The sequence below is a fragment of the Megalobrama amblycephala genome, linkage group LG1, assembly GCF_018812025.1.
Source record: "Megalobrama amblycephala isolate DHTTF-2021 linkage group LG1, ASM1881202v1, whole genome shotgun sequence".
In the NCBI taxonomy this organism is placed as follows: domain Eukaryota; kingdom Metazoa; phylum Chordata; class Actinopteri; order Cypriniformes; family Xenocyprididae; genus Megalobrama; species Megalobrama amblycephala.
The window spans coordinates 49,919,910-49,944,633 of NC_063044.1; the positions used below are offsets into that span (position 1 = coordinate 49,919,910).

Sequence of the window (24,724 nt, forward strand, 5' to 3'; positions counted from 1 at the left end):
GTTAGTAGATTGTTTACAGTTTCATCTGTCTGATGCTCATGCGAGCCTTTGTTAAGAGATGTGGCCAAGCTGTCCACTCTACAACACTGTGCCATGATTTTTATAACCATGAAAGAATGTGTCGGGCGGAGGTTTTTTGGATCACTGTGTTTAATCTGAATACATTGACTTTTCTCACCAATGAGAAAAGATTTACTCACCAATGGCTTCTTCCAAGCAATTTACTTTATGGTATGTATTCCATATATCATAACTGTATGTGTGTATATACATACATCCATACATGCATGCTACCATTCAAAAGTTTGGGGTTTGTAAGATTTTAAATGTTTTTGAAACAAGTCTCTTGTACAATATATATAGTAAAAAAGTGATATTGAGAAATATTATTACAACGGTTTTCTATTTAAATATATTATAAAATGTAATTTATTCCTGTGATTTCAAAGCTGAATTTTCAGCATCATTACTCCAGGCTTCAGTGTCACATGATCGTTCAAAAGTCATTCTGATATAATGATTTGCTCAAGAAACATTTCTTATTATCAATATTGAAAACAGGTGTGCTGCTTAATATTTTTGTAAAAACTGTGAAGAACCTTTTTTTCAAGATTCTTTGATGAATAGAAAGTTCAAAAGAACAGCATTTATCTGAAATGTATTTATTTTGTTACAACTTAAAAGTCACTTTTAATCAATTTAATGCATCCTTGCTGAATAAAAGTATTAATTTCTGTTACAAATCCTACTGATCCCAAACTTTTGAATGTTTTACACACAGTATTGTATCTTCAAACTCAAACTGCAGCATTTTCGATCATTTCTGTGAGTGAATGTATTATGTATCGCATCAAAAACATTGAAATGTACTGTAAACCGCAATTGAGGGCTCAATTTTAAGAACTTTTTCGTTATATATGATATTCTAAGGATATTTTCGGAGTCCAAATTGATCAAAATATGAATAAGAATTCACTTTCAGTAACCAGTTGTCCGATAATTTGTTAGGAATAGCAACATAATGCATATTTTAAATGTAAGTGTAATGTAAGAACGGTAGTCTGAACCTCACCTCGAGTTTTTCTTATATTGTCCTAATAACGACAGTGAAAGTGGTGAGACCTTCCTGGCTTTAAACCACCAAAACATTATTTTTTGTGTGATTACCTGCAGTACCAGTTGCGAATATTCAAGAGAAAAACAACTAAATATATTGTCATAGCAACACAATAAAATATCTTTGCTAGTATATTTCTTATATGAAAATATTTATGGCCATAAAAGTTCCTCAATTCACCTGTCATTGTGGCACAAAGTTAATTTTGGACCCTGGTTATTTTTTATTTTTAGTTAGGCTTTGGCATGTGGCAGGATTCCTGACACAGGCACCTCCAGCTTTAAGGGTCCCCACAGCCAGTACCTTCATAATGAAGCAGAATAACAACCATCTATGCCAAACTTGTATGTTTTATCTCAGTGTTTATGCCTGACGAGTGTTTATATTGCTGTCTTACCCACATTACCTTTCACAGAGGTTCTCAGTAAACAGTTATACAGTAAGAAAAGCTCAGGCAAGAGAAGGAGGGAGAATGAAGAATAGGAAGTTTTGTTGTTGCTAAGCTGAAATGCAGAGATAATTGCCAGAGATTCAGCTACAGAAATCTGAGCCTGCAAGCCACGTGTTCCTTCGATGCTTTTTCTAGATTTTTCCTCTTTAATTTAGCTCAGAATTTCAAAAAGGGAGCAGTACTTGTTTTGAAATCTAGATGATATTTGATGGACTCATTCAAGAAACCTTAACTATTATTTAATGACTAGTGTATTCATGTTAATATTGTTTTATTTGTACCTTTTTAAAGACATTTATTCAGCTATTTTGTTTCTCACTGAAGTGTTCTTCTGTAGTAGAGACACTAAATGCTCTGCAAAAAGCTTTGAGTTCAAATGAAGACAATAAGGTCATCTTTCGCTCTCACTTGGAATGCTAGGAATCATTTAGTTCTCCATTTATGATCAGGGATGGAAAAATCCTAACAGAGAGAGATTTGCTTAGACTTTGGTGAAGGGCATTCTGGGAAAAGCCAGCTCTTGATCTAGTCCTGACGTGGTTGGAACGGTCTCTACCCTCAAGTTAGGTTTTAATGAGAACTGAACTTTAAACCTCATGAGCTTCGGTCTTGATGCAAGCCAGTGTTAGTTTTTAAATATGAAAAGGCACAGGCGAAGCACACTGGCATGATGAAGTGGATGGTGATGTCATTGATATGGAAACTTTTGCTGTGGCCAAATACAATGTTTAGAGTTTTGCTTTGGGTCAAAAAATGAGCTCATAATGCAGTTTCCCTTACGTTCTTGGTGTGCCTTGTTCTTAATGTCCAACAAGCCTTTAATATACCTTATTTAAAAGCTGAGACTTGATTGATTGACTCGAAAGTGAATCACCAAAAGCGCCATTCTAGCCCTTGTGCGGTCTTCGTTTAAGGGACTACACTCGTGGTCTTCGGGGTCTCTGGAGACCCCGGCAACAAAATGCAATTTTGTAACAATATAATATATTTTTTAAAAAGCAATATAATTTTATTCTGTTTATTAATGTTTTTACTCAACATTTGTGCAGTTTTTGGAGGATTTGTGATATCTTTTAAATTTATATAAATAAATTAAAAAATATTTTTTTTAAATAGGTTTTTATGCAAAAGCAGCTTTTTATGTAAAATTCACTTTATAAAAGGCCCAGATTTCTAACTTTCATTCATGTGGATAACATGGATAATTTGACATGGTTTAGTGTAAGATTTTTGCCCATCTTTTGGAAAATGCAGTTATAAAAGTAAAACAACTAACATTTTTACCAGTAGATGGCTGCAGAGCTCCACTATTTGCTATGTGCTATTTGAATGACTGAAATACATCTTTTCACAAGTTTTTTTCAGTTGGATTCATATCTAAATGTTATGAAATCACAATTATAACAATAAAAATTACTTTTTGTCAAAGTTTAACATTTTTTGTACTGAAAAAAATCAGTTCTGCAATAATATCATCAATAATTTAACCCACAGAGACCCCAGTTAGAAACTGGACAAAATCCATTCTCAGAATGAGAAACAACGCACAACACACACAGACAGAAATGAAGTGGCACACTTCCAAAAATACAAAAAACATCCCCAATATAAAATGGACATGCTCACACACACACACGCGCACACAAAAATAAAAATTATTTATTTTATTATTTTTATTATAAAATTATTATTGAAAAACTGATTTTGCCCTGCACAAAAAATGTTAAACTTTGACAAAGTAATTTTTATTGTTATAATTGTGATTTCATAACATTTAGATATGAATCCAACTGAAAAAAACTTGTGAAAAGATGTATTTCAGTCATTCAAATAGCACATAGCAAATAGTGGAGCTCTGCAGCCATCTACTGGTAAAAGTGATAGTTTTTTTACTTTTAAAACTGCATTTTTCAAAAGATGGGCAAAAATCTTACACTAAACCATGTCAAATTATCCATGTTATCCACATGAATGAAAGTTAGAAATCTGGGCCTTTTATAAAGTGAATTTTACATAAAAAGCTGTTCATGCATAAAAACCTATTTCAAAAAATATTTTTTAATTTATTTATATAAATTTAAAAGATATCACAAATCCTCCAAAAACTGCACAAATGTTGAGTAAAAACATTAATAAACAATATAAAAAATATATATTATATTGTTACAAAATTACATTTTGTTGCCCGGGGTCTCCAGAGATCCCGAAGACCACGAACGTAACTTTTTTTTTTTTTTTTTTTACACTAACATAAAAACAAGATATCACTCCAATTTTTTTTTATTTGTAGATCTTAAAAGTGTTAACCACCGTACAAAGTCTCATGCCATTTGGACAAAGAGAACATTTTTTTTAATTTGAGCAAACATGATTTGCGGGTCAAAAAGACCCCGAAGACCGCACAAGGGCTAGATTACCTAAATTTACATAATGTTACTACATACAATTGCAGTTCTCCAATGTGTATTGTCTTTATTGTGGATTGCTTTTCAATAGAGCTTTTTGGCTTTGTTTTGTTGCTTTTGAATTTCCATTTGTCATCAGAGATGAAGCACTTAGTCCTGCTTTCTGCAGCTTTGTGGTTTGCTCCAACATTGTTGGTCCTAAATCTCTAATATTTGCTGCAAACACTGGATATTCTGACCCCTGTGCCCTCCTCTGTAATCCCACTTACCCAGCACTTCAAGACTTGTGCTCAGGGAGGGGATGAGAATCAAGATTTCCTCTCAAAATCCCCATCAGGATTGCTCTGAGTTCAAGGCATCATTCTGTTTATCCCACTGAATCCTGACTCTCATAATTCCTCCGCATGTGTTGACGGTTTATCTCAAACCTCCATGATGAGGATGATTTAAGGACAGATTCTCTCGTTGACCTGTAAAGAAATTGATTTTTATTGTAATGGAGTTGTTTGTTCAGCCATATTGTTTGTTCAGCCATATATATATATATATTTTTCAAATGGCAAATTTGAGGAATTGCAAACTCCTCGGCACTTAGAATGCATGTTTTCATGTCTTATTTAAGAAAAGTAAAAAACGGTAATGCACTCGTGCCTTTGTGCAAAGGAAGGTTTTTTTGAATATGGAAATATTTTCAAAAGGATCATGCATAGCTTTTTTTTATGTGATTCTTTTGAAGGATGTTTGAATATATGTAATTGGCTTTAGTTCTGGTTTAATGTACTTCTGAATGAACGTCTTTTCTGATTCTTTTATATACAAAACATTGTGTTTAACTTTTTATGTTGCCTTGACAAAGCCAGCACTATTATCCTGTACACACTTAGGTTAACTCCTAATAGGGCGTTCAAGCTACATCCTACATACAGCTACATACAGTCCTTCAGGCTGTTCTCACTTCTTTCTAACTGATTGGACTTCCTTTCCCGGATTTCCCAGGAAAGTTTCTCATTGTAATTCCTGAGCTTTCAAGCTATGTCAACCAGACATCTTAGAATCGGCTAGTAGTGGCCTAGCTGCATAAGACCTGAACTTCAAATGTTCAGGCTCAACGTTCTCCAGCCAGCATTCTTATTTACATTTGCTGTCTTGTGCAACCAGGTCTGTGTCGTTAGCTGAGTTAGCAGTGTTGAGCACACACAACATGTGCAAATCATTAATGCCCTGACTGTTTGAGAACAAGCCCTTAAACTGTGTTCAGGAGATCAGCTCCACACTGATGCACTGTGTAACTTCTCAACCATTCTGTGTAGACATTTTTCTGGCTACAGTAGAGATTGTGTGTGTGTGTGTGTGTGAGAGAGAGAGAGAGAGAGAGAGAGAGAGAGAGAAAGGGAATACATTCTTTGTTACCTGTATAATAAGTGCTGGAATTTGACACTCCATCTCATCCTATTCACATATTAAATGTAAATATTTTTTTTTCAACAATGTGGGAACCTTTTGGGGTCCCCCCTTTCAGTCTGAAAGCTTGTTAGCCAATTTTATTTATTGATTAAATTTTTTGTTGTAAATATTAACTTTATGCTTATTTTTATTTTATAATGGCCATAGCAGAATTATAATTATTTTTCATTGCTTTGATTATGTATTGTGTACAGATTTGTAACTGAAGTGTTGAAAATGATGGTAATTTTTGTATCGTCTTTGAAGTAGAAGTGTAGCTAAGCTCACTGGCCCTGTTTTAATAAAGGAATTGCATTTGTGATTTTGCAAATGACGTGTTATGTGTAGTTTTTAATGTGATGGCATTGCGTCCTATTCAGTAGGTCATTTTTCACTGATCTTTTCAGTATTTTAGTAATTTTGAATGCACTTTATAAACCACTTATGTCTCAGTAATGTCACCAGCATCAATGCGGTGTTCATTTGTGTATACTGATTGTCAATACAAACTAATAAATCTAACAAGTGTACCTCAGGGAAAAGGTGTGGAAGGTAAATATTGTGTGTTTGTTGTGTAGTTCTGCAGACCAGACATTGTTTCACTTTATTCAAGGTCTTTATTTAGATTCTGTAATTTAATCTCATGGAATCAACATGAATTTACATGTAATTTCAATTTAACAAGGCAAAGTGGGTAAAAAGAAACATTCTAAAAAATACATATTATAAAAATTCCTCAAATTTGATTGGCTGAGCACGGTTCCAAGATATAACAGCACTGATGTTTAAGTGTTTGTATTACTCCTTGTTTGTTTTCAAAGTGTTCCAGATTGTGGTTGCAAGTTCTGTCGCTCTGCTCCACTCAGATATGCTGTTACAGTCCGGAGTCTGGAATCTGGGACCCTTCTGGCTACAGATGAATCACATATTGAGAACACTAGTCTTGCGCATGTTATTTTTTATTTGCACTTATGCATTTTTTGTATCGTTTTTCATATATGTTGTGCACATTCATTTATTGTAATTGACAGGTGAGATGATCAGTGGGGCTGAGTTTTTACCATCTTTGTTTTGAAATGGGCAAAAATATGGATAGAGTTTTTCAGTGAAGGTCTGGCCAGTGAAAGAGTAGATATGAGACTTTGACTCCACATCAAAAAAGGAGACAAGACCTTCCTCATAATCCACAAACACCCCCACCTTCTGGGGCTTCACTCTCAGAGAGAGTAAACCTGAGGGATTTGCAAGTGCCTCGTATTCATTTCCATTCCTCAGCCATATAGTCCAGTATCCATTCCGAGGACTCAGTGTGATGTCCCCTTTCCTTATGACAGATTCTCTGGCCACTCCTAAATTCCATCCAGTCTTGTTCGTCACCTGTACCTCAAAATAAAATCTCCCTGAGGAGAATCCCTCCTTCCCTAGTACAAAGCTGCAATAATCAAATCTCTCCGGGTTATCTGGGACATTGCGCTTAGTGTCTCCATGGCTCACTTGTTTTCCATCATCAGACAGGATGAGTTCAGGATTAGCTGTATCGGGATCCAGAGTAACATCCACTGCAAGAGAGATCCAAGAATATGAATCACATCTTCAGATTCTGATGTATTTAAAGTGTTTAGTGTAATGTTAATGTTAAGTATTTAAACTATTATTGTTTGTGAAAGTGAGAGATCTGTGCATATCACACACTGTACCTGCATATAAGTGCATCCTCTTAAACTCTATGGAGACAAATAATGATAAAAGATGATCAGTTCATGATTTAAAAAAAAAATATTTTAGGCTTTGTTATATTTAAGGGGGGACACTACAGGCAAAAACCATAGACTGTAAAAAAAAAATATTTATATTTTTTCATGCAGATTTTGCACTTTTTGGCATTTCATAAAGTGTATTTGTTGATATATAATTTTCCTGATTTTATACATTTTATTTCTAAAAAAAAAAAAAATTGTGATTTTTTTTTCTGCTGTTGACAGTATTTTCTGATTTATGGAGTGATAAAAATAGATATCCTAAATTCCCTCTGTAAAAACCTTTGAATTTAATACGTCAAAAAAAATTAAACAAGAATTTTGAATTTCATCCAATATTCAGACTTTTGTTCTAGAAATGTATGCAAATTAGCACATATTTAATTAGACAATGCCTCATTTGAATATTTAAACATAACATTTCAGAAAAGTTGTAATACAAAAAATGTTTGCAATTCTTAATGTAATCAATCAGCTGGGGAAGTATGGTCATATCCATTATTTTTTTTACCCTATTCACCTGGGGTGTCTTATTTGCAAAAAAAAAAAAAAATGTTTTGGTGCAATTTAGAAATACACACACACACACACACACACACACTTATACTGTCCTAATACTTTTATGCTTCCATTTGACTAAGTGATTATACTTTATAATTTTGCAACAGGGATTTGTGACATAGAGCTTAAGTTTGATTACCCCCTTTATTTCCTTCAGAGAATTACTGTGAAAAGTAAAAAAAAAAAAAACTATGTATCTTTCATTCCTTTTGCTCAAACAGTAGGGCATAGTGCTATCAAGAAGTTATGGGTTCATCTCTGAGGGAATGCAAGAACTGATAATATTCAGTTACCAGTTTCATCTAGAGTCTGCTGCAGCTGAATCAGAGTCGTCCTGAGGGTGTTTAGACTCACAGGAGTGTTAACATTGATATCAGGCCATTCCTTGATGTTGAATGGGCTGCACAAGGATGGGTAAATCTACAGGAAGAGAAAGGAGAAAGCCCTTAAACATGAGGAACGGAGTTGCCCTGTGATGTTTTTTACATTTCCATTGAACATAGAGACAGAGGACACTGACCTGTAGGAAATGAAGATGATCCTCAGTGTGTGAGAGCTGCTCCAGCTCAGTGTTTCTCAACTTTAGCTCAGCGATCTCCTGCTGCAGCTCTAAAATGAGCTTTTCTTCCTGTTTCTCTGCTGCTTTCTGCTTCTGCTCCATCATCTCCAGCAGCTCAGTCTGACACCGCTCAATAGAACGGATCATCGCCATCAAGAGCTCAGCGCTCTCTTCTTTTTCTTTCTCTGTGATTTGCTAATAAAAAATAATAATAATAAAAAAAAACAGATTACATTTTTATTTGTACTTTAGCACCTTGCAAATGTCAGATTATTTAAACTCACTTTTCTGAGTTCTGCAGAGTGTTTGATGTCTTGAATCTTCTTCATTCTTTCCTGGATCATCTGCTGCACGTCTGTTTGTATCTTTGTCACTTGCATCTGTAGACACATATGAACACATTTTATCACTCATAGATTTTCCATCTTTTGAAAAAAAAAAAAGTTTTATTGTTAAAATATTGTAATATTTGTTGTAACCCCTGCCTTCTTCTCCTCACTCTCCTCCTCCAGAGGAACAGTGTTGTGAGTCTTGTGGTCTCCATCAGTGCAGGACAGACACACACACGTCTGATCATCTCTACAGAACAGCTCCAGAGGTCTCTCGTGTTTCTGGCATAAATAGTCTTCCAGGTTTTCTACAGCGTTTATCAGTTTGTGTTTTTTTAATCGTGGGACTCTCTGATGAGGCTCCAGGTGAGTCTCGCAGTAAGAGCTCTGACATATCAGGCAAGACTTGAGGGCCTTCAGCTTTTTTTCATCACAGATGTCACAGAGAACGTCAGATTTTTTCAGACAAAACTTTTCTTTAAAGAGTTGTATGACCTGCCTAAGCGCTGTGTTGATCTTGAGGTCGGGTCTTTTACTAAATGTTTCTTTACAGAGCGGACAGCAGCAGGTCTCACTCTTGTCCCAGCACTGGTTCAGGCAGCTCTTACAGAAGTTGTGTCCACACGGGACGGTGACCGGATCAGTGAACACATCCAGACACACAGAACACTGAAGCTCCTCATTTAGAGGACCACTGGAGGATGTCAGGTCTGAAAAGAAGACAAATGAAGACAAGATTGCTGTCATTTCTGGACACTAACTTCTGACAAAACTGGTAAATCATTCATTCACTTATTTACTCTGTTTCAGGGTTACTGACTTGTATCTAGCTCCATACTCTGTCTCCTGGCCACTCTATGTTTTGTTGGTGAAGATTCTGCCATTGCTCCACTCTTCTTAGGTCTTTTCAGGAAGATGTCAAAACACACATTTTACAGTATGAATCATGACTGTAACAACTGAGTTTAAAGGATTAGTTCACTTTCAAATGAAAATTAGCCTCACCCTCAAGCCATCCTATAGGTGTATATGACTTTCTTCTTTCCGATGAACACAGTCAGAATTCTATTAATAAATATCCTGACACATCCAAGCTTTTTAATGGCAGTGAATGGGACCAATGAGTATGAAGCTGAAGAAAGTGCATCTATCCATTTTAAACGTATTCTGTGCGGCCCTGGGAGGTTAATAAAGGCCTTCTGAAGCGAAATGATTCATTTGTGTAAGAAAAAAATCCATTTAACAAGTTATGAAGTAAAATATCTAGCTTCCAGCAGACCACCTTCCATATTCAACTTACAAAAAATGCAAGTGACATCGCGTCAGTTAAATTTTTTTCGTTAGTTGAATATGGAAGGCGTAGGAGCGCAAGCGCTTTGAACTGCGAGAGTTTTACACTTCCTTTGTAAGTTGAATACGGAAGGCGGTCTGGCGGAAGCTAGATATTTTACTTTATAATGTTAAATAAGGATATTTTTCTTACACAAACTTCAGAAGTCCATTACTAACCCTCCGGAGCCGTGTGGAGTACGTTTATGAAGAATGGAGACACTTTCTTTTCATTGGTCCCGCTCACTGCTATTATAAAGCTTGGATGCGTCAGGATATTTATTAATATAACTCTGATTGTGTTCATCACAAAGAAGAAAGTCAAATACACCTAGGATGGCTTGAGGGCGAGTAAAGGTTGGGGTAATTTTCATTTTAAAGTGAACTAATCTTTTAAAGAGCACAAATCAAGCACATTACCAAGGAATGAACAAAAAAGCAGTTATAAGTGTTTTTGCTATTTCTACTTCGAAATTATTATCATATCAATGAATGTATTCATGTAAACTCTGAGAGCAAGAGAAAATAATGCAGTTATATTTTGGTAGAACATTTTCATGAAATACAAGGCTATCAGAGAACATACAAAATAGCTGCTTGGTAGGCCTGTCACCCAATACAAATATCCAACAAATATATCTGAAATCTGAAGATGCATGCATACAGTTTTTAGTATGTCTGCAGCTCATATACTATGTATGAATGAAAATAATAATTGTTACTTTAATACATAAGTAATGGAGTCACGTAGCAATGACGAGGTAATTTGCTCTGAGAATATAAAAGTGCAATGTGAGCATTAAAGACAAGTTCTTTTGTTACTGAACTATTATTTCTGACTATTCTTTAGTGTCCTCTGTCTTAAGAAGTAAAACAGGGAAAGACACTTCCTGTTCATGAAGCACATGTCAAAATTGCAGCATACGCCAAACTTTACTTTGCAGCCAATAAGATATGTTTTTAAGAACAATCTTATACCATTTCAATGCAGTAAATAACCAATATTTGGTGCATGACAAATAATGATTTGATTTTGAATCTTGCTTGCTCAACTTATCTCAACTAGGTCATACTGAACCAGTACAAAACTTCAAGAAACATTGGAAATCTTCCTTTCATTACAGCATTATAAAAATATCTTATACTTCTGTCACGTACCTGTGAGTGAATATCTACATCTGTGTTCTATTTTAGTGTCTAAATGAACAATCTCTTGATTAAAGACTGTTGTCTGTCAGGTAGTTTCACTTTCTCTGAAAGCTCTTATTCATCTGCAGTGATGTCATATAGCTCCTCCCATATTTTCTCATGAACTTGTGTGACAGTCTGTATTAAGAGTTAATATATTGCACAACATAAATATGCTCAGTAGGTATATGCATATCTCGAATGCAGATTATAAAGTTGGTCATTGTTGTATTGGTGATACTGACAGAAGGAATATGGTTGACTATGTAGGCCATAAAATAATTGAATGAAGGTTATATGGACATGAAATATTGATTTGAAATGAAATTATTTTATAATTTTACACAGTATTTTTATTATATAAAAAAATATACTATAGGAAAAGAAAAGAACAGTCTGTTACAATGTACAAACCAATCTGCCTAGCAACAAGATGAACACTGCAACAATATTATATATTGGAGTCCTCTGAGGTCATTTTCATTACAATCGATAAATGAGATGCAAAATGTCGGCAGTTACATTTGTGTGAAACGAGAGAGCAGCATCGGTTTAAAGAGACATGAAATTTCTTTCATCATTAAAAAAAATGACATTTTGAGAAATTTCTCAGTGTTTTTTCCACACGATGGAAGTAAATGCACTGTTGTTTGGTTCACAACGTTCTTCAAAATATCTTCTTTCATGTCAAGAAAGTCATTGAAACGTAGCTTTTATAAACATGTCTTAGAAAAAATATATATTTCTGGTGTGCATCTTGAAACAAAACAATGCTGACACATGTCAGTGCAAGTTGCTTTCATTTAAAACCGCTTAAACATGTATTTTAGTCTGGAACTTAGGCTTAAAGGGTTAGTTCACCCAAAAATGAAAATTCTGCCATCATTTACTCACCCTGTAAGTGTTTTCGTCCAAATTTTCAAACTTTATTTGATGAACAGATTTAAATTATGCAAGGCACATTATCAGATATGGTAAACGGAAGCTCAGTCATGCTTGCTTGATGTGCGAGAACCAATCAGGTGTGCAACTCATTTGAAACTCTACAAGAACCAATGAGGTTTGTTCTCGCTCGTCACGCAGGTTTGGTTGAGCATTCATTTGGATTAGTTTATGAACTTTTTAAAGCAACAAAATGAAATCTCTCAGATTTTAGTAAGAATATCTTCATTTGTGTTTTGAAGATGAACAAATGTCTTATAGGTTTGGAACTACATGAGGTTGAGTAAATGAATTTGGGTATCCCTTTAAAGGGACAGTTCACCCAAAAATGAAAATTCTGTCATCATTTACTTACACTCAGGTTGTTCCAAACCTGTATACATTTCTTTGTTCTGTTGAACACAAAGGAAGATATTTTGAAGAATGTGGGAAACTGAACAGTTCTGGGGCACCATTGACTTACATAGTATTTTTTTTTCTTCTTCTATGGAAGTCAATAGCCGCTTTTCCACTGTCGGGCCAGTGCGAGCCAGGGATAACAGCGTGCCGGGCTGGACCTATGGCCACAGACCTTAGGCACCGAGGCCAAAATCAAATTGCGTTTCCACTGTCGGTCCGCTAGCTCCGCAGCGCTGATCTAAAAACCGCCCTTAAACACACCTCCCTTGATCAAACGTCACACAACCCAACCCATTTCAGCGTGTAGACCATCACCTGACTACGTTTAGCTCCGCCTTTCACCTCGACCGCGCCTCAAGCCCCAGCTGGCCCGCTTTGGACCAAGGTTTTCGGCGGGCCGAAAAACCCGTGCCTTTTGCACCGAGGATGCACTGAAGAGGCAAGATCAAGCCCCGGAAGTGACAGTGGAAACGCGACCGGCCCTGGCACACACTAGCACGGCCACCTTTGGCCCGGCAGTGGAAACGCGGCTAATGGTGCCCTAAAGCAGCCTGGTTGCAAACTTTCTTCAAAATATCTTCCTTTGTGTTCAACAGAACAAAGAAATTTATACAGGTTTGGAACAACTTGAGGGTAGTAAATGTTGACAAAATATTCATTTTTGGGTGAGCTAACCCTTTAAGCCTTGTCTGTTGAAACTGGTTAACTACTGTGATATCCAGAGGGCGCTAATGTTACTGACCACTAGAGGGCAGCACTAAAACACTTCAAAAAGGAACAACAAAGATCTGCTCCCTAAAGAGGAAAAGGTATTCTCCTGGCATTTTAAATAGTCAAACAGAAACTTAATTTGTTCATTGAGAATTAAGAAAGTGTGTAGTGTTGTTCAGTGTAGTGAAGACATACTTGGATCTGTTTTAGGCCATCTTATAAGGCAGTCTTTCAAGGTTGTATTGCATGACCTGCTATGCTACTGAATGTTGTAAAATACTGTAAAATCCAGTTGTCTTCTCAGGTAGTTTTTATAGCTAGGCAGTGTCCTTCTTTAAGCTTTCTTACACAGCACAATCAGTCTTTCTGATTTAGAGTGACATATTCCATTCTTAGACTGGTGTCCCACTTTGGTTTTTAATGAAATCAGGAACAACCTACTATTCCCTCTCCTCTCTTTCTTTTACCTCTTCTCTGTTGCATGTTTGTTAAAGTCACCATGAAATCAAAATGGACTTTTCTTTTCTTTTTTTAATGGAATATTGCAGTAAATGATTTGTCTGTCCACAACATTTTGCAAAGTTATTCTCTTCTCTGATGACGTGTTTAGATCATCTTTTCTGATTATGTAACGGCAGTAACAGGATGAATTCATACACATATAGAAATTTCCTGTTCACTTTGATCCAATCCAACATCTGCAAACTCATTGGATGCAACTTCATTATGCAATAACACCAACACAGTGCTATTTTAATCAAGGAGGTTTTGATGTAAAAATTGCTTTTGTTAAGCTACTCATGTCAGATGGATAAAAGAATCCTTAAACCTGACAGTCTGTCTTCAGTCACTGAATACAAATCATCTCTAATACAAAGTGGTTGGGAATGAGTGCTTAGATGTTTATATGTTATATCATAGAATACATATATGTTGTGTATATTGTGTTATTTATTATTGTGTTGTGTTTTTGACATATATATTGTTTGTTCCTCTGCGTGACCTTGTGAATTGCCCTTCGGGGATAAATAAAGTGTTTGAAATTGAAATTGAAAAACAGCTAAAGGGAAGTCACCATCCACCATTTCTTACTTAAAGTTTGAAATAACCTAAAGCCTCCAGAAAGACAAAAATCCTCACATAAAACATGATCATTAGGGATTATTTGATATAAATCTGTGTTAATCTTCTGGCTTTGGACTGGGTCCTTTTAGGCACGATTTCCTCATCCTCCTCACGCGTGGTGTATGAGTGTGAGCGTGTGTGTGTGTGGAGGTGGATTACACATAAAAGGGTGACCCCGTAGACTTGCTGTGAAATGATGAGGTCATGTTTATCCAGGACACTAATCTCCTCCTGTGCTCCTGATTTCATGCTTCACTGGGACCGTATGGGATCAGGGGGATTCCAAGGTTTCGACACTTACGGTACCTGTCTGGGATGCTCACAAATGAGGACAGGAAAAGGCATGCAAATATGTTGCCAGAACTTGTTTTTATTATAAGAATCATTTTATTAGCCCATTGCTGTTAGAAAGTCAGTATCGAAACATTTATATAGCCTAAAACTTAAAGTTGATTTGCAAGCATATTTAAATTCTTCTTTTTATTCTTTTTCTCTATTTCAAACCACTTAAAGACTCCTTTCAAACTTTGTTTTGTGGATAATTTAAAGTCCCCCTGAAATCAAAATTTGAGTTTAAATACTAAAATTTAGATTTTAGTATTAATATGTTAACCTTAATGTTATGAATAAGCTGGTGTGTTCCAAAAACAAACAACAAAATTCGCATTTAGGAGATATAAGTGTTCAAAACTTACAGTCTCTCACTTCCTCTAAAATGGATCATGGATTTTTATGACATCACATCGCACTTCAGCTTCTCATCAGATCTTCTGTCCAATCAAACACTCTCTAGAATCTAAAGCATCCCGCCCCCTACATTAAAAATAGATGCTGAAGCTGAGGCTGAAATCACTTGTTTACACATTTACTAGTTGGTGAATGGCACATAGTGCACTATATATGGGATAGGGAATGATTCAGACAGTGTAAATATGCTTTCCATTGAGGCGAATGACGTCTGGTTTCACGTTAATGTCAAGCGAACTGCCACAGTGTGTGCACAGTCTGCTCCAGTCCAGAGACGAAAGCACAGAGCAGATCATATCCGCGAGTCGGCGCAGACCACAAAACGTATCAGACCCATTTGAATTCTGCACAGAATGCTGTATTTTAAAGCGATATTGGAGGAGATTAGAAGGAGAAACGGTTAGAGATTAGAAGGAAACTGAGGCTTTACCAAGCTCAACAGCTTTGTTCGAGCTGTGACATAAACAAAATGCTACTGGCTATTTTAAAAAAGGGGAGGAGCTGTTCAATATGTCCCATCCTGTCTTCCTATTTCAGTTTAAATTACGTCAACGCATTGAATGTGATTTCCAAGGCACTTGGCCTTGTATGCCATCTATTTTTAGGTTTTGATCAACTTTTATAAACTATATTTTAAGAAATGTTACAATGAAGTTTAAAAATCTGATATTGACGTACATTGAGAGAATATCGGGGTTATGCGCAACAAACTTGCGTATTCTGTAAAACAGGTCGCAGCGCTTCCGGTTGTGTAAATAAAGGCGCGAGCATAACCATGATCATTACATGCAGATTGATATCTAAAAGTTTTTCATTTTCTTCTTCTCAATAACATTTGAATAAAATGCCAACAATAATAGAACTAGCTCGATTAGCTGATTACATTTAAAGTCCATAGATATCGCCATCAGTTTGTGCTGCCATTAACACTTTGGCTACTTCCAGAAATCGCATAGCCTACTTCCCTACTATAAAGTAGGCTAGGTGAAAAACAGTAGGCCTATGTGACAAAAAAAAGTATGTCCGAATTCATAAAAGAGTAGGCAAAAAGTCCCTGGATTGACCTACTTCTTCCAGCGATATTCTGAGGTGTGCATACGATGGACACTTTACAATCCCATGAGGCCACTGGATTTGTGAATTGCAGTGAAGCAACACAACTGATGCTGGCATGATAATAACAACATGGCGAATGTAATACCTTCTGTTTACATCATAGAACATACTTGTTTAGCGGTCACAAAGTATTTACTTTTTTAAAAGAAGTATCTACTCAAGAGAGTATGCAGTGAGACCTGTTTTCCTGTGATATTCAGCATAAAGCCCATATAAGGTCTAACGACATCGATGGCTTCACTTTCTTTTTTGCATACTGATTTGATAGACCTTATTTCTTGCATGCGTATGCATATTGAATTCTTAATTTTAAAATATTAAAAAATAAATTTTACAACATGATAGATATAAAATATTTAATTAATAAATAGAATTGTATATTGTGAGGGAATTAAAAACATGTCAATATATTTCATTTTTAATATGTATTTTATATTAAAAGATTGGTTATATTGAATAAATATTATAAATATTTCAGTCTCCTTATAGTATGGATAAGAGTTAGTGACATGGTTAGACCCTATATTGCATCCTGCATACTTGCTTTCCTAAGCACTACTACAGGTATTAATTTCAGACTGGGCTATATGAAATCTAGCTCACATTGGTCGAACATGAGGTTGGTGTTGTCTCCACCTCCCTCGCATGTGCAGCCCACCCCTGATGTGTAAGCTAAACCCCCACCTCTTGTTGTCCCCACGGTAATACCGAGATGGAGATATAGAGAGACGCGTCCTGCGGGTGGACACATTACAGAAGAAAAGCTCTTGATTTCATGGGATGAAGAATTTATTGATGAACTTAATTCATTATTAAGGTCTGAATCTCTTCGTTATCTTTTTTTTTTTTCTTTTCATTACTGATTTTATAACCGCCAACCTGAAGTTCATCGTTGTCATTTTGGCCGCCGGGATGGTGGCGTTTATCGGAGCGGTCATCTGCATCATCGCCGCGGTCCACAGCGGATCTCCACCGGCATCCGCGGCCGCAGCGCAGCCCCTAGCCGACAACCAGTCACTGTCACCGGGCGCAACCGGGAAGGCGTTTTCCTCCGGGTCCGTCGCCCGAGCAGGACCGCTGGACGCTCTTCACGGTACTACTGATGCGACAAGTAGGGAACGAGGAGGACCGGAGGCGCCAACATTCTACGGTTTAACAGGGCTAGGGACCGGAGGAAGCGAACAGCAGGTTACCTACAGCAGACTCATCTGCACCCCTGTCCCCGCTGGTGAGTGCAACCCGAAAAACTTTCAGCAACAAGCGGACGACCAGTCGTTATACGCGGGAGAGGATTGGGGGTACCTCCGCACCACCGCCGAGGAGCTCCGGCAGACCGTCCTACAGCAGAAAGATGAGATCCTCACGGACCAGAGAACCATACGAGAGCTAACGGGAAAGCTTTCGGAATGCGAGAGCGGTTTGAAGGGACGGAAGGTCCCAGAACGGAGCGCAGGACTTGGGGATGCGCGAAAAGAGAATAAGGAGCAACTAATGATGCGGGACGATGCGGGATCCTCAATGCGGACGGCTCATGCGGTGGAGGAGCTGGTGCATGCCATAACTCAAATGAAAGACCGCATTGAGAAACTGGAGGTAAGAAACACGCAAGACCTTATAAAAGCCTACATTTATTTATGTGACTGAGAATCAAGTTTTTTGTAGGTCGATAATAAACTAGGATGTCTGAGAGATAGTAAAAATGGGAAATGTATTTCAAATGAAGTTTAAGAAACATGTTGAGTTTTTATAAATGTAGCAATCATGTTTGGTTTTACATATTTTTGAAAAATAGCATTTAAAAAAAGTACTAAAATCATAAAAATAGGCTAGCCTAAATACTGTTATTGGCTAAAAAAAATAGACTATTTGAGGTAAAATATATGTAAAATGATATTTTTGAGTCATGAATAGGCTGTCAGTAATCGTGGCTTTTAAGTTCAAAATATTATTTTTTAAAAACCTTTAATGCTAAAAGTCACATGACAACAAAATAGCTTCTCCGACGTTTGTTACGTCACAATGTCCTTGTTTTGGCTGAAAAAAAGTTTTCCGAATATAGCCAAATTCATTCTTAATTTTTATTTAAAAAAATCAGTTTTCAATTTATCAAATGTAATTTTAAATTTAAAAAAATGTTCATTCGGAACATTTTTGAATAGCTAAATGAGTTATTGACCCATACAATCTAAAAAATGCTTGTTAAAAACAACCCAAGTTGGGTTAAATATGGACAAACCCAGCGTTTATGTTGTTTTAACCCAGCGGTTGGGTTTAATGTTTGTCCTAAGTGCTGGGCAGTTTTATTTAACTCAACTATTGTTTAAAAATGACTATATTGCTCGCTTAAAATTAACCCCCAAAAAAGGTTGGAAATTAAAAATCAGACACATGATTACTAAAGCTACCCAGCAAACATTTAACCCAACTTGGGTTATTTTTAACCCAGTGTAGGCCTAGGCTATACGATAAAGCTGGTGCTAGATGGCTACTGTCTGACCTGTTGATAAACGTGATTAGTAGCCTATATAGCAGCCTTATTTCGCTGTTTTGAACACGTAGGTGTAGGTGCTGCAGTGTGCTCGTAAAGTTCATCCTTCTCTGAGTCCTGGAGTTTGATTGCGTTTCAGCTCACGTACCATCGCGCGCCTGTGCCGTGATTTATCGCTGTGCGCCAAGACGCGCGTCCCTGATTGGGTTTTTCGAAGGAAATATGGGCTACGTGAGCAGATTTCATGGTTTACGAGCCGATGGGAACAACAAATTACATCCTCATCACGACCACATTTAGCGCATCTTATTAACCTCGATCTAACCCAAATCTATCAGTCTGAAAAACTAGTACTAGAAGGAGCATAACGGCTATATTTCAAGAAAAAGAAATGGTAAACGGTAGTTATACCCCAGAATGTATGTTTGAAAATCAAGGATAGCCTATATTTAGCCTGAGCCAATCATTGACTTACAGCATGTGTGACAGCAGGGGAGAGATGAGAAACATGACACACTCCACTGGAAGCATATTATGGACTCCTGCAGCTGTGAATGGCAGCTCTGCAAGCTGGTGCAGATGCCATTAAAATCATACTTATAGAATAGAATAGAATTTGTTATTGCCATACAAGTAAGGAAGCATTACGTAGTGGTGTTTTAGTCTCATTAAACATCCAGCCTCTCTCATTCTTGCTAGAAGTGCAATATTTGCTCTGAAAAATGATTCTGTTTAATTAATCAATTAAATAACATGATGAATTGTTAAATTTAAATTTAGACAGGGTTTGATTTGATCAGAATATAAGATGCATAACTGTTTACGCTTGAATATAAGTTAATAATTGTATTTTGAGTAATAAGTGTACATTGTGAGTAATTATACTGGTTGTTAAATGCATTCACTTTTCATTGTTAGATTGATTGCACTCATGCATTGTTGATGAATGAGGTTCTTACATCACAACACACAGGAAAAATCTCTGTCTTGTTTACAGTCTGAAATAGCACCACCAGCATTCAATCACACCGACTCAAGCTCACGGAAAGAAGCAGGTACTGCCTCTAGCGCTGCCCGTAAACCAGCTGCACAGAGACGAGTGGAGGACCTGGAAGGAGAACTGAAGAGAAAGATAAAACTGCTGGAGGAAGAGAGGAAAGCTCTGCGCAAAGAGACACAGAAACATCAGGAGCATATTGATTATGGACTGGACACTGTACACCAGCGGATAAGCAGCCTGGAGAAAGGTGAGGCAGAGGTTGGATTTACTGCCGGAAGAAATATCGATTTTAACCAAAGTCTTCTCACTGAGATAGTTCAATCAAAAATGAAACATGTGTCATCATTCACTCACCCTCATGGCTTGTTCCATGACTTTCTTTCTCCTGGGAACATACAAGAAGATATTATAATATCTTAAGATAATGTCTCTTTTTTTTTGGCAAGTCAATGGGCTCCAATGTTATTTGGCTCCCAGCATTCACCATAATATCTACTTTACAGTTTCGGAACAACATGAGACTGAGTAAATGACGAGAGAATATTCCTCTTTTTCTTTTACTTTTTTTTTGGGGTGGACTTTTAGAGCATTCAAATCAATATAGTGATAGTGAAATTGACAGATGCTGTCTTGTATTGAACCTGGAACATGCCTTTAAACTCGTATCCAGTGTTGTCTTCTCTGGGCTTTTAATTTAACTAACTCTTTGTCATTCATTCCCTGTCTCTCTTTCGTTCTGTTTCTCACATTTTTTCCACAGGTCTCTCTGAGAACAAGTTTCCAGAGGGTTACACGCTCTCGTTCCCTGTACGCAGCACTTCCATGTATGCTATCATAAAGCAGGAAATCCCCATCCTCCACACTTTGACTGTCTGCATGTGGCTCAAACCTGCAAAGAGCATCTTGGGAACAACAGTTTCTTATGCTGTTTCTGACCAGAGCCATGAGTTTGTGCTTCAGCAGTTGGTTCATGGACCCATCGAGCTCATCATTAATAATGAGGTAGCGCATCACAACATGATATTTGACATGTGGGGATGGGAAGTGAAAAGAATTTAACAATTCTGATTTTGACATCAAACAAACAATGTGGTAACATATTTAATTCAGTTATTTTATCATTATAAAATACAGCTTTCAGAACTGTAAAGTTGTCTTTAAGTCTTAAATATTCATGGCCCGGTTTCATAGACAGGGCTTAGACTAAGCCAGGATTAGGCCGTAGTTCATTTAGGGGATTCACTAGAAAAACACATTATTGGTGTGCATCTTGAGACGAAACAATGGCACTGACATATTTTTAGATATGTCAGAGCAAGTTACTTTCAGTTAAAACAGCTCAAACATGCATTTTAGTCTAAGACTAGCTTAAGCATTGTCTGTGAAACCGGGGGAAGTCTCTCAGATTTAAGTCTTATAGTCAAGCTGTATGTCTGATACTAAAAAGTACCAACTATTCATTCAGGAATCGCACTTCAGTGGTTGCAATGTTTGAGGTTGATTCACTAACAAGGACTGGCTCATAATTTGATCCACTAAAAAGAACCAGAGTATAAGAGTCACTCATTCGGGAGTCAGATTCAGACTACACCGGTTGCACTGTTTGTTGTTGATTCACTGAAATGAATGGCTTATAGGAGCCATTCGCTCTGCAGATAGTAGATGCAGTGTCGTTGTTGTGACACAATTGAATTGGTAGTGCTGGATACTTTGTATTTTGTATACAGTGTGTACCATCTGCTTCAGTGACAGAATTTGCGTGCATGAACCATTAACAGAACCGAATGTCATTTGCCAAACTCTCAATTCCCAACCATATGAATGTACCTGACAGGAAAAATTCTGTGTTTTAAAAGTGTGAACGTCAGATGTGTGTTTACATAAAAAAAAAAAAAAAAACAATGAAAAAGCAGTTCAGTGGAATGCAGCCATGTTCTGTGTAAATGGCCCCTTATGCCGGTTTCTTGTAACTTCACAAGAGTGTAAACAAATAATGGTTGGGCGGCTGAATTGTCTCCGCCATTGTTTGCAAGAATTTGTCTTTTGTCACTCTGTTGTGGTAGTCCCTCAAGAAAATTTCATATAGGTTTGAGTATTGTTGCCAAAGCTCTACGAACCTTTCCTCTATTGCATAATTCCACCTAGCAACACCAATACAATTGTCTCTCTTTGTTTCGTCATGTTTGAAAGCTGTGTAGGGAAGAGCTTCTGTGCTCCTATTGGTCAACGTCACAGATGTGACTGAACAAAAAAAATTAAACATACTGTGTCTAGAGATGAAACGTTTGATTCTTGTGTCCTGACGCCCATTGTCATTTACGAAATATGAATCCCCAGGACGCCCTACGAATCATGCCAAAATTGGGCTGATATTGTGTAGTCTGAACCCGGCGTTACACAGCAGATTTAACAATATTGTATTTAGATAATCACTAGATCTCACCAGAAATGCTGTGATCACTGACTCAAATCTATAATGGATTCAAAAACGTAATTACTCGGATCTACAATGTAACACAATGAGATAATTCCAGTGACAATCATTGTCATCCAATGACTGAAACCGATCAGACCCATATTATTTAGTTTTGACCCATTGTCACTAAGAATTATAACTATAAAGATAACCATAACAATAACTATATCAGTCCACACCAACCAACAGTAACGTTCCATTTATTTGAAGTGTGCTGCAGTTATGTTTAAAGTGGAGTGGGCTCTGATTGGTTGATTCTAATGGAATGAGTATTAGAACTTTGTTGTTATCATCCTTAGAGTGAACAGCCCTTAAAAGGGAGAGTAGAATTTTAGAATACTTTCTATTAGGATTTTAAGGGATGTTTTTGGTAAAAGATGAACACATGCTTAGATTGACCTCTGACTGCTCTTACTGAATGTTAAAGCGATTGAATTGTTTTGCCCCGTGTTCAGCAGTGTGTTTTTTTAGAGCTGTAATAGTGGACAGTTAGATAATCTCTCAGGCTTTCAGGCTGGTCTCAATTATCCAAGCACATGGACCACATGAACAGTCTTTGGATTGTAATTTGGAATTTTTTTCGGATCCTCCATCCTTTAGGTGGCGCACTTACCTCTCAACTTAACAGTGGGCAGATGGCAGCATATGTGTGTGAGCTGGAACCGGAGAGCTGGAGCGTGGCATGCCTACCTAGGGGGCAAGCTAAAGAGTGAAGGAAGTGACCTGGCAACCCGTCACAGCATCCGACGAGGAGGAACTCTCATACTTGGCCAAGAACAGGTACGTCAGACTTTGGCTATTGTAACTGGTTGCCAGACGGTGCTAGGTCAAGATGAGAAGGATTTGGTATTCACACAGCATGTAAAAGTCACCATGAACACAATGTTTGTTTATCTTTTCCTTTACCTTTTCCTGCCCTCTTCATCCCTCTTTCGTTAAACTCCAGTATACTTATCCTTACATTAGACCCAGTAGGGCTTATAGTCATCCTCAGGTCCATTTAGCAAGTGAATTTTCTGGGAATTCTCTGAGCTGATACAAATTGGGCTGTTCTAGTATCATTGGCTATTCAGAGCTTATCTAATACATTTGTGGATGTGTCTGGGACCATTTTTTGAATAATATTGGAATATAAGACACCTTAAAAGACACATTTAAATGGTATATTACATTTTTATGAGGCAAATCTTTTAATATCACTGGAGATAAAACTAAAAAGGTCCCACTATCAGTCTCAGAAATGGACAAATGTCAAATGTTCTTTGGCCGTTTTTAGCGCTGTATGAAGTTTAAATGCCATTTTGGATTAGATTTTACACTAATAACACTAATATATTTTTTTGTCAAGTGCTGTTTCTTAAGTTTGTTTACACACAAAAATGGTGTTTTCCAAGATAATCAATATCTGGATGGAACAAAATTCCAACAACAAAGTCATCAGCTTTCTCTTATTTCTTATTTTGTCTTTAAAAATAAGCATATTTAAATAAGCTTTCATGTAAAATAAGCTATAATATTTACCAGACATTTATGAATTTTTTGTTAAGTATAGAGCTAGAGTTACCACTCAAGTTACATATTTTAATTGGGACATTAATTACCAGACATGAAAATGTAGTGGTTAAGGCAGGTAATAAATGAAAAAAAATGAGTTTTACTAAAAACACAAATTTTAATATGATTTTTCCTAAACAAAAATTTCTGAATATGATTTCCTGTTTCCTGCAGAGCTCAGTGGGTGGTCTTCGTTTCGAGGCGTCGCGGGCTATGGTGGGAGAGCTGTCTCAGTTTAATATGTGGGACCGGCTGCTTTCACACACAGAGCTCTCTGCTCTTGCCCACTGCAGCACAGGGATGCTGGGTAATGTAGTCCCCTGGACCAGCCGTGAGGTAGAGGTTTTCGGAGGCGTCACCAAGCAACCGGCCGAACATTGCGAGCATCGCACCAGCGTCACACAGTAATAATCTCCTGAGGGTTTGTTTAAAGGGTCAGAGAGTCAAAGACGGGGTTTCAGAATTGGAAAAGATTCATCAGAAAACCACGCCACCATCAGATATGTATGTTGAGTTCAAGGCAAAGTTTTTTAGTGGTGTTTGCTGAAACAAGCCTCACTATTATTACTGCTCAGGGGTAGTGATTTGAACAAACCCCTAACTCTAAGTGTTAAATTTCAGCGCATAGCTCGTCCCACACCATCTGTGCTACAAACAAGAATGATACCTCAAATTGTGAGACTAGTTGAGGAAAAATGTGCACTTATTTTTCTAAGCAAGCCAAGGAATTTTCACTTGGTGGATCGTAAAATGGGTACAAATATCCTATAGACTTAAGGTGATGATACACAGGGCAAGTTTTTGAGCAATGTTGCCGAGCGATGCTGCTTGGGCACTTTCCCATTGAGAATGGGCAACAAATTTCGATCTAAATATCCAATGGGAAAGTGCCTGAGCAACATCACCTTAAAGGTTTAGTTTACCCAAAAATGAAAATAATGTAATTTATTACTCACCCTTATGTCATTCCACACCTGTAAGACCTTCGTTCATCTTCGGAACACAAATTAAGATATTTTTGATGAAA

At 37.0% G+C, this 24,724-nt stretch overlaps 2 protein-coding genes across 2 annotated transcripts in view; one reads left to right on the forward strand and one right to left on the reverse strand.

Moving 5' to 3' along the window:
* cbx6b (chromobox homolog 6b) overlaps positions 1-24,724 on the forward strand; it is a 31,313-nt gene extending 6,589 nt beyond the window's left edge. Inside the window, exons 6-10 of the mRNA XM_048191585.1 lie at positions 16,997-17,772; positions 19,665-19,914; positions 20,428-20,669; positions 22,744-22,923; positions 23,872-24,724. Coding sequence (XP_048047542.1) covers positions 16,997-17,772; positions 19,665-19,914; positions 20,428-20,669; positions 22,744-22,923; positions 23,872-24,105 — 1,682 coding nt within the window. The 3' untranslated portion in view covers positions 24,106-24,724. The remainder of the gene's footprint in view (positions 1-16,996; positions 17,773-19,664; positions 19,915-20,427; positions 20,670-22,743; positions 22,924-23,871) is intronic.
* Positions 6,014-11,237, reverse strand: LOC125273347 (nuclear factor 7, brain-like). Its single transcript, XM_048198599.1, has 8 exons — positions 11,110-11,237; positions 9,443-9,525; positions 8,779-9,332; positions 8,578-8,673; positions 8,255-8,488; positions 8,028-8,154; positions 7,114-7,140; positions 6,014-6,975 (listed from the first exon to the last, which is right to left on the reverse strand). Exons 2-8 carry the CDS (start codon positions 9,504-9,506, stop codon positions 6,428-6,430), a joined length of 1,650 nt encoding a protein of 549 aa, XP_048054556.1. The 5' UTR covers positions 9,507-9,525; positions 11,110-11,237; the 3' UTR covers positions 6,014-6,427.

Coding starts and splice junctions, on each gene's coding strand:
- LOC125273347 (XM_048198599.1), bottom strand. CDS start 9,506: ATGGCAGAATCTTCACCAACAAAACATAGAGTGGCCAGGAGACAGAGT. Junction 7,141..8,027: donor GCAGACTCTAGATGAAACTG/GTAACTGAATAT, acceptor TTGTCTCCATAG/AGTTTAAGAGGATGCACTTA. Junction 6,976..7,113: donor GAGGATGCACTTATATGCAG/GTACAGTGTGTG, acceptor TCTCTCTTGCAG/TGGATGTTACTCTGGATCCC.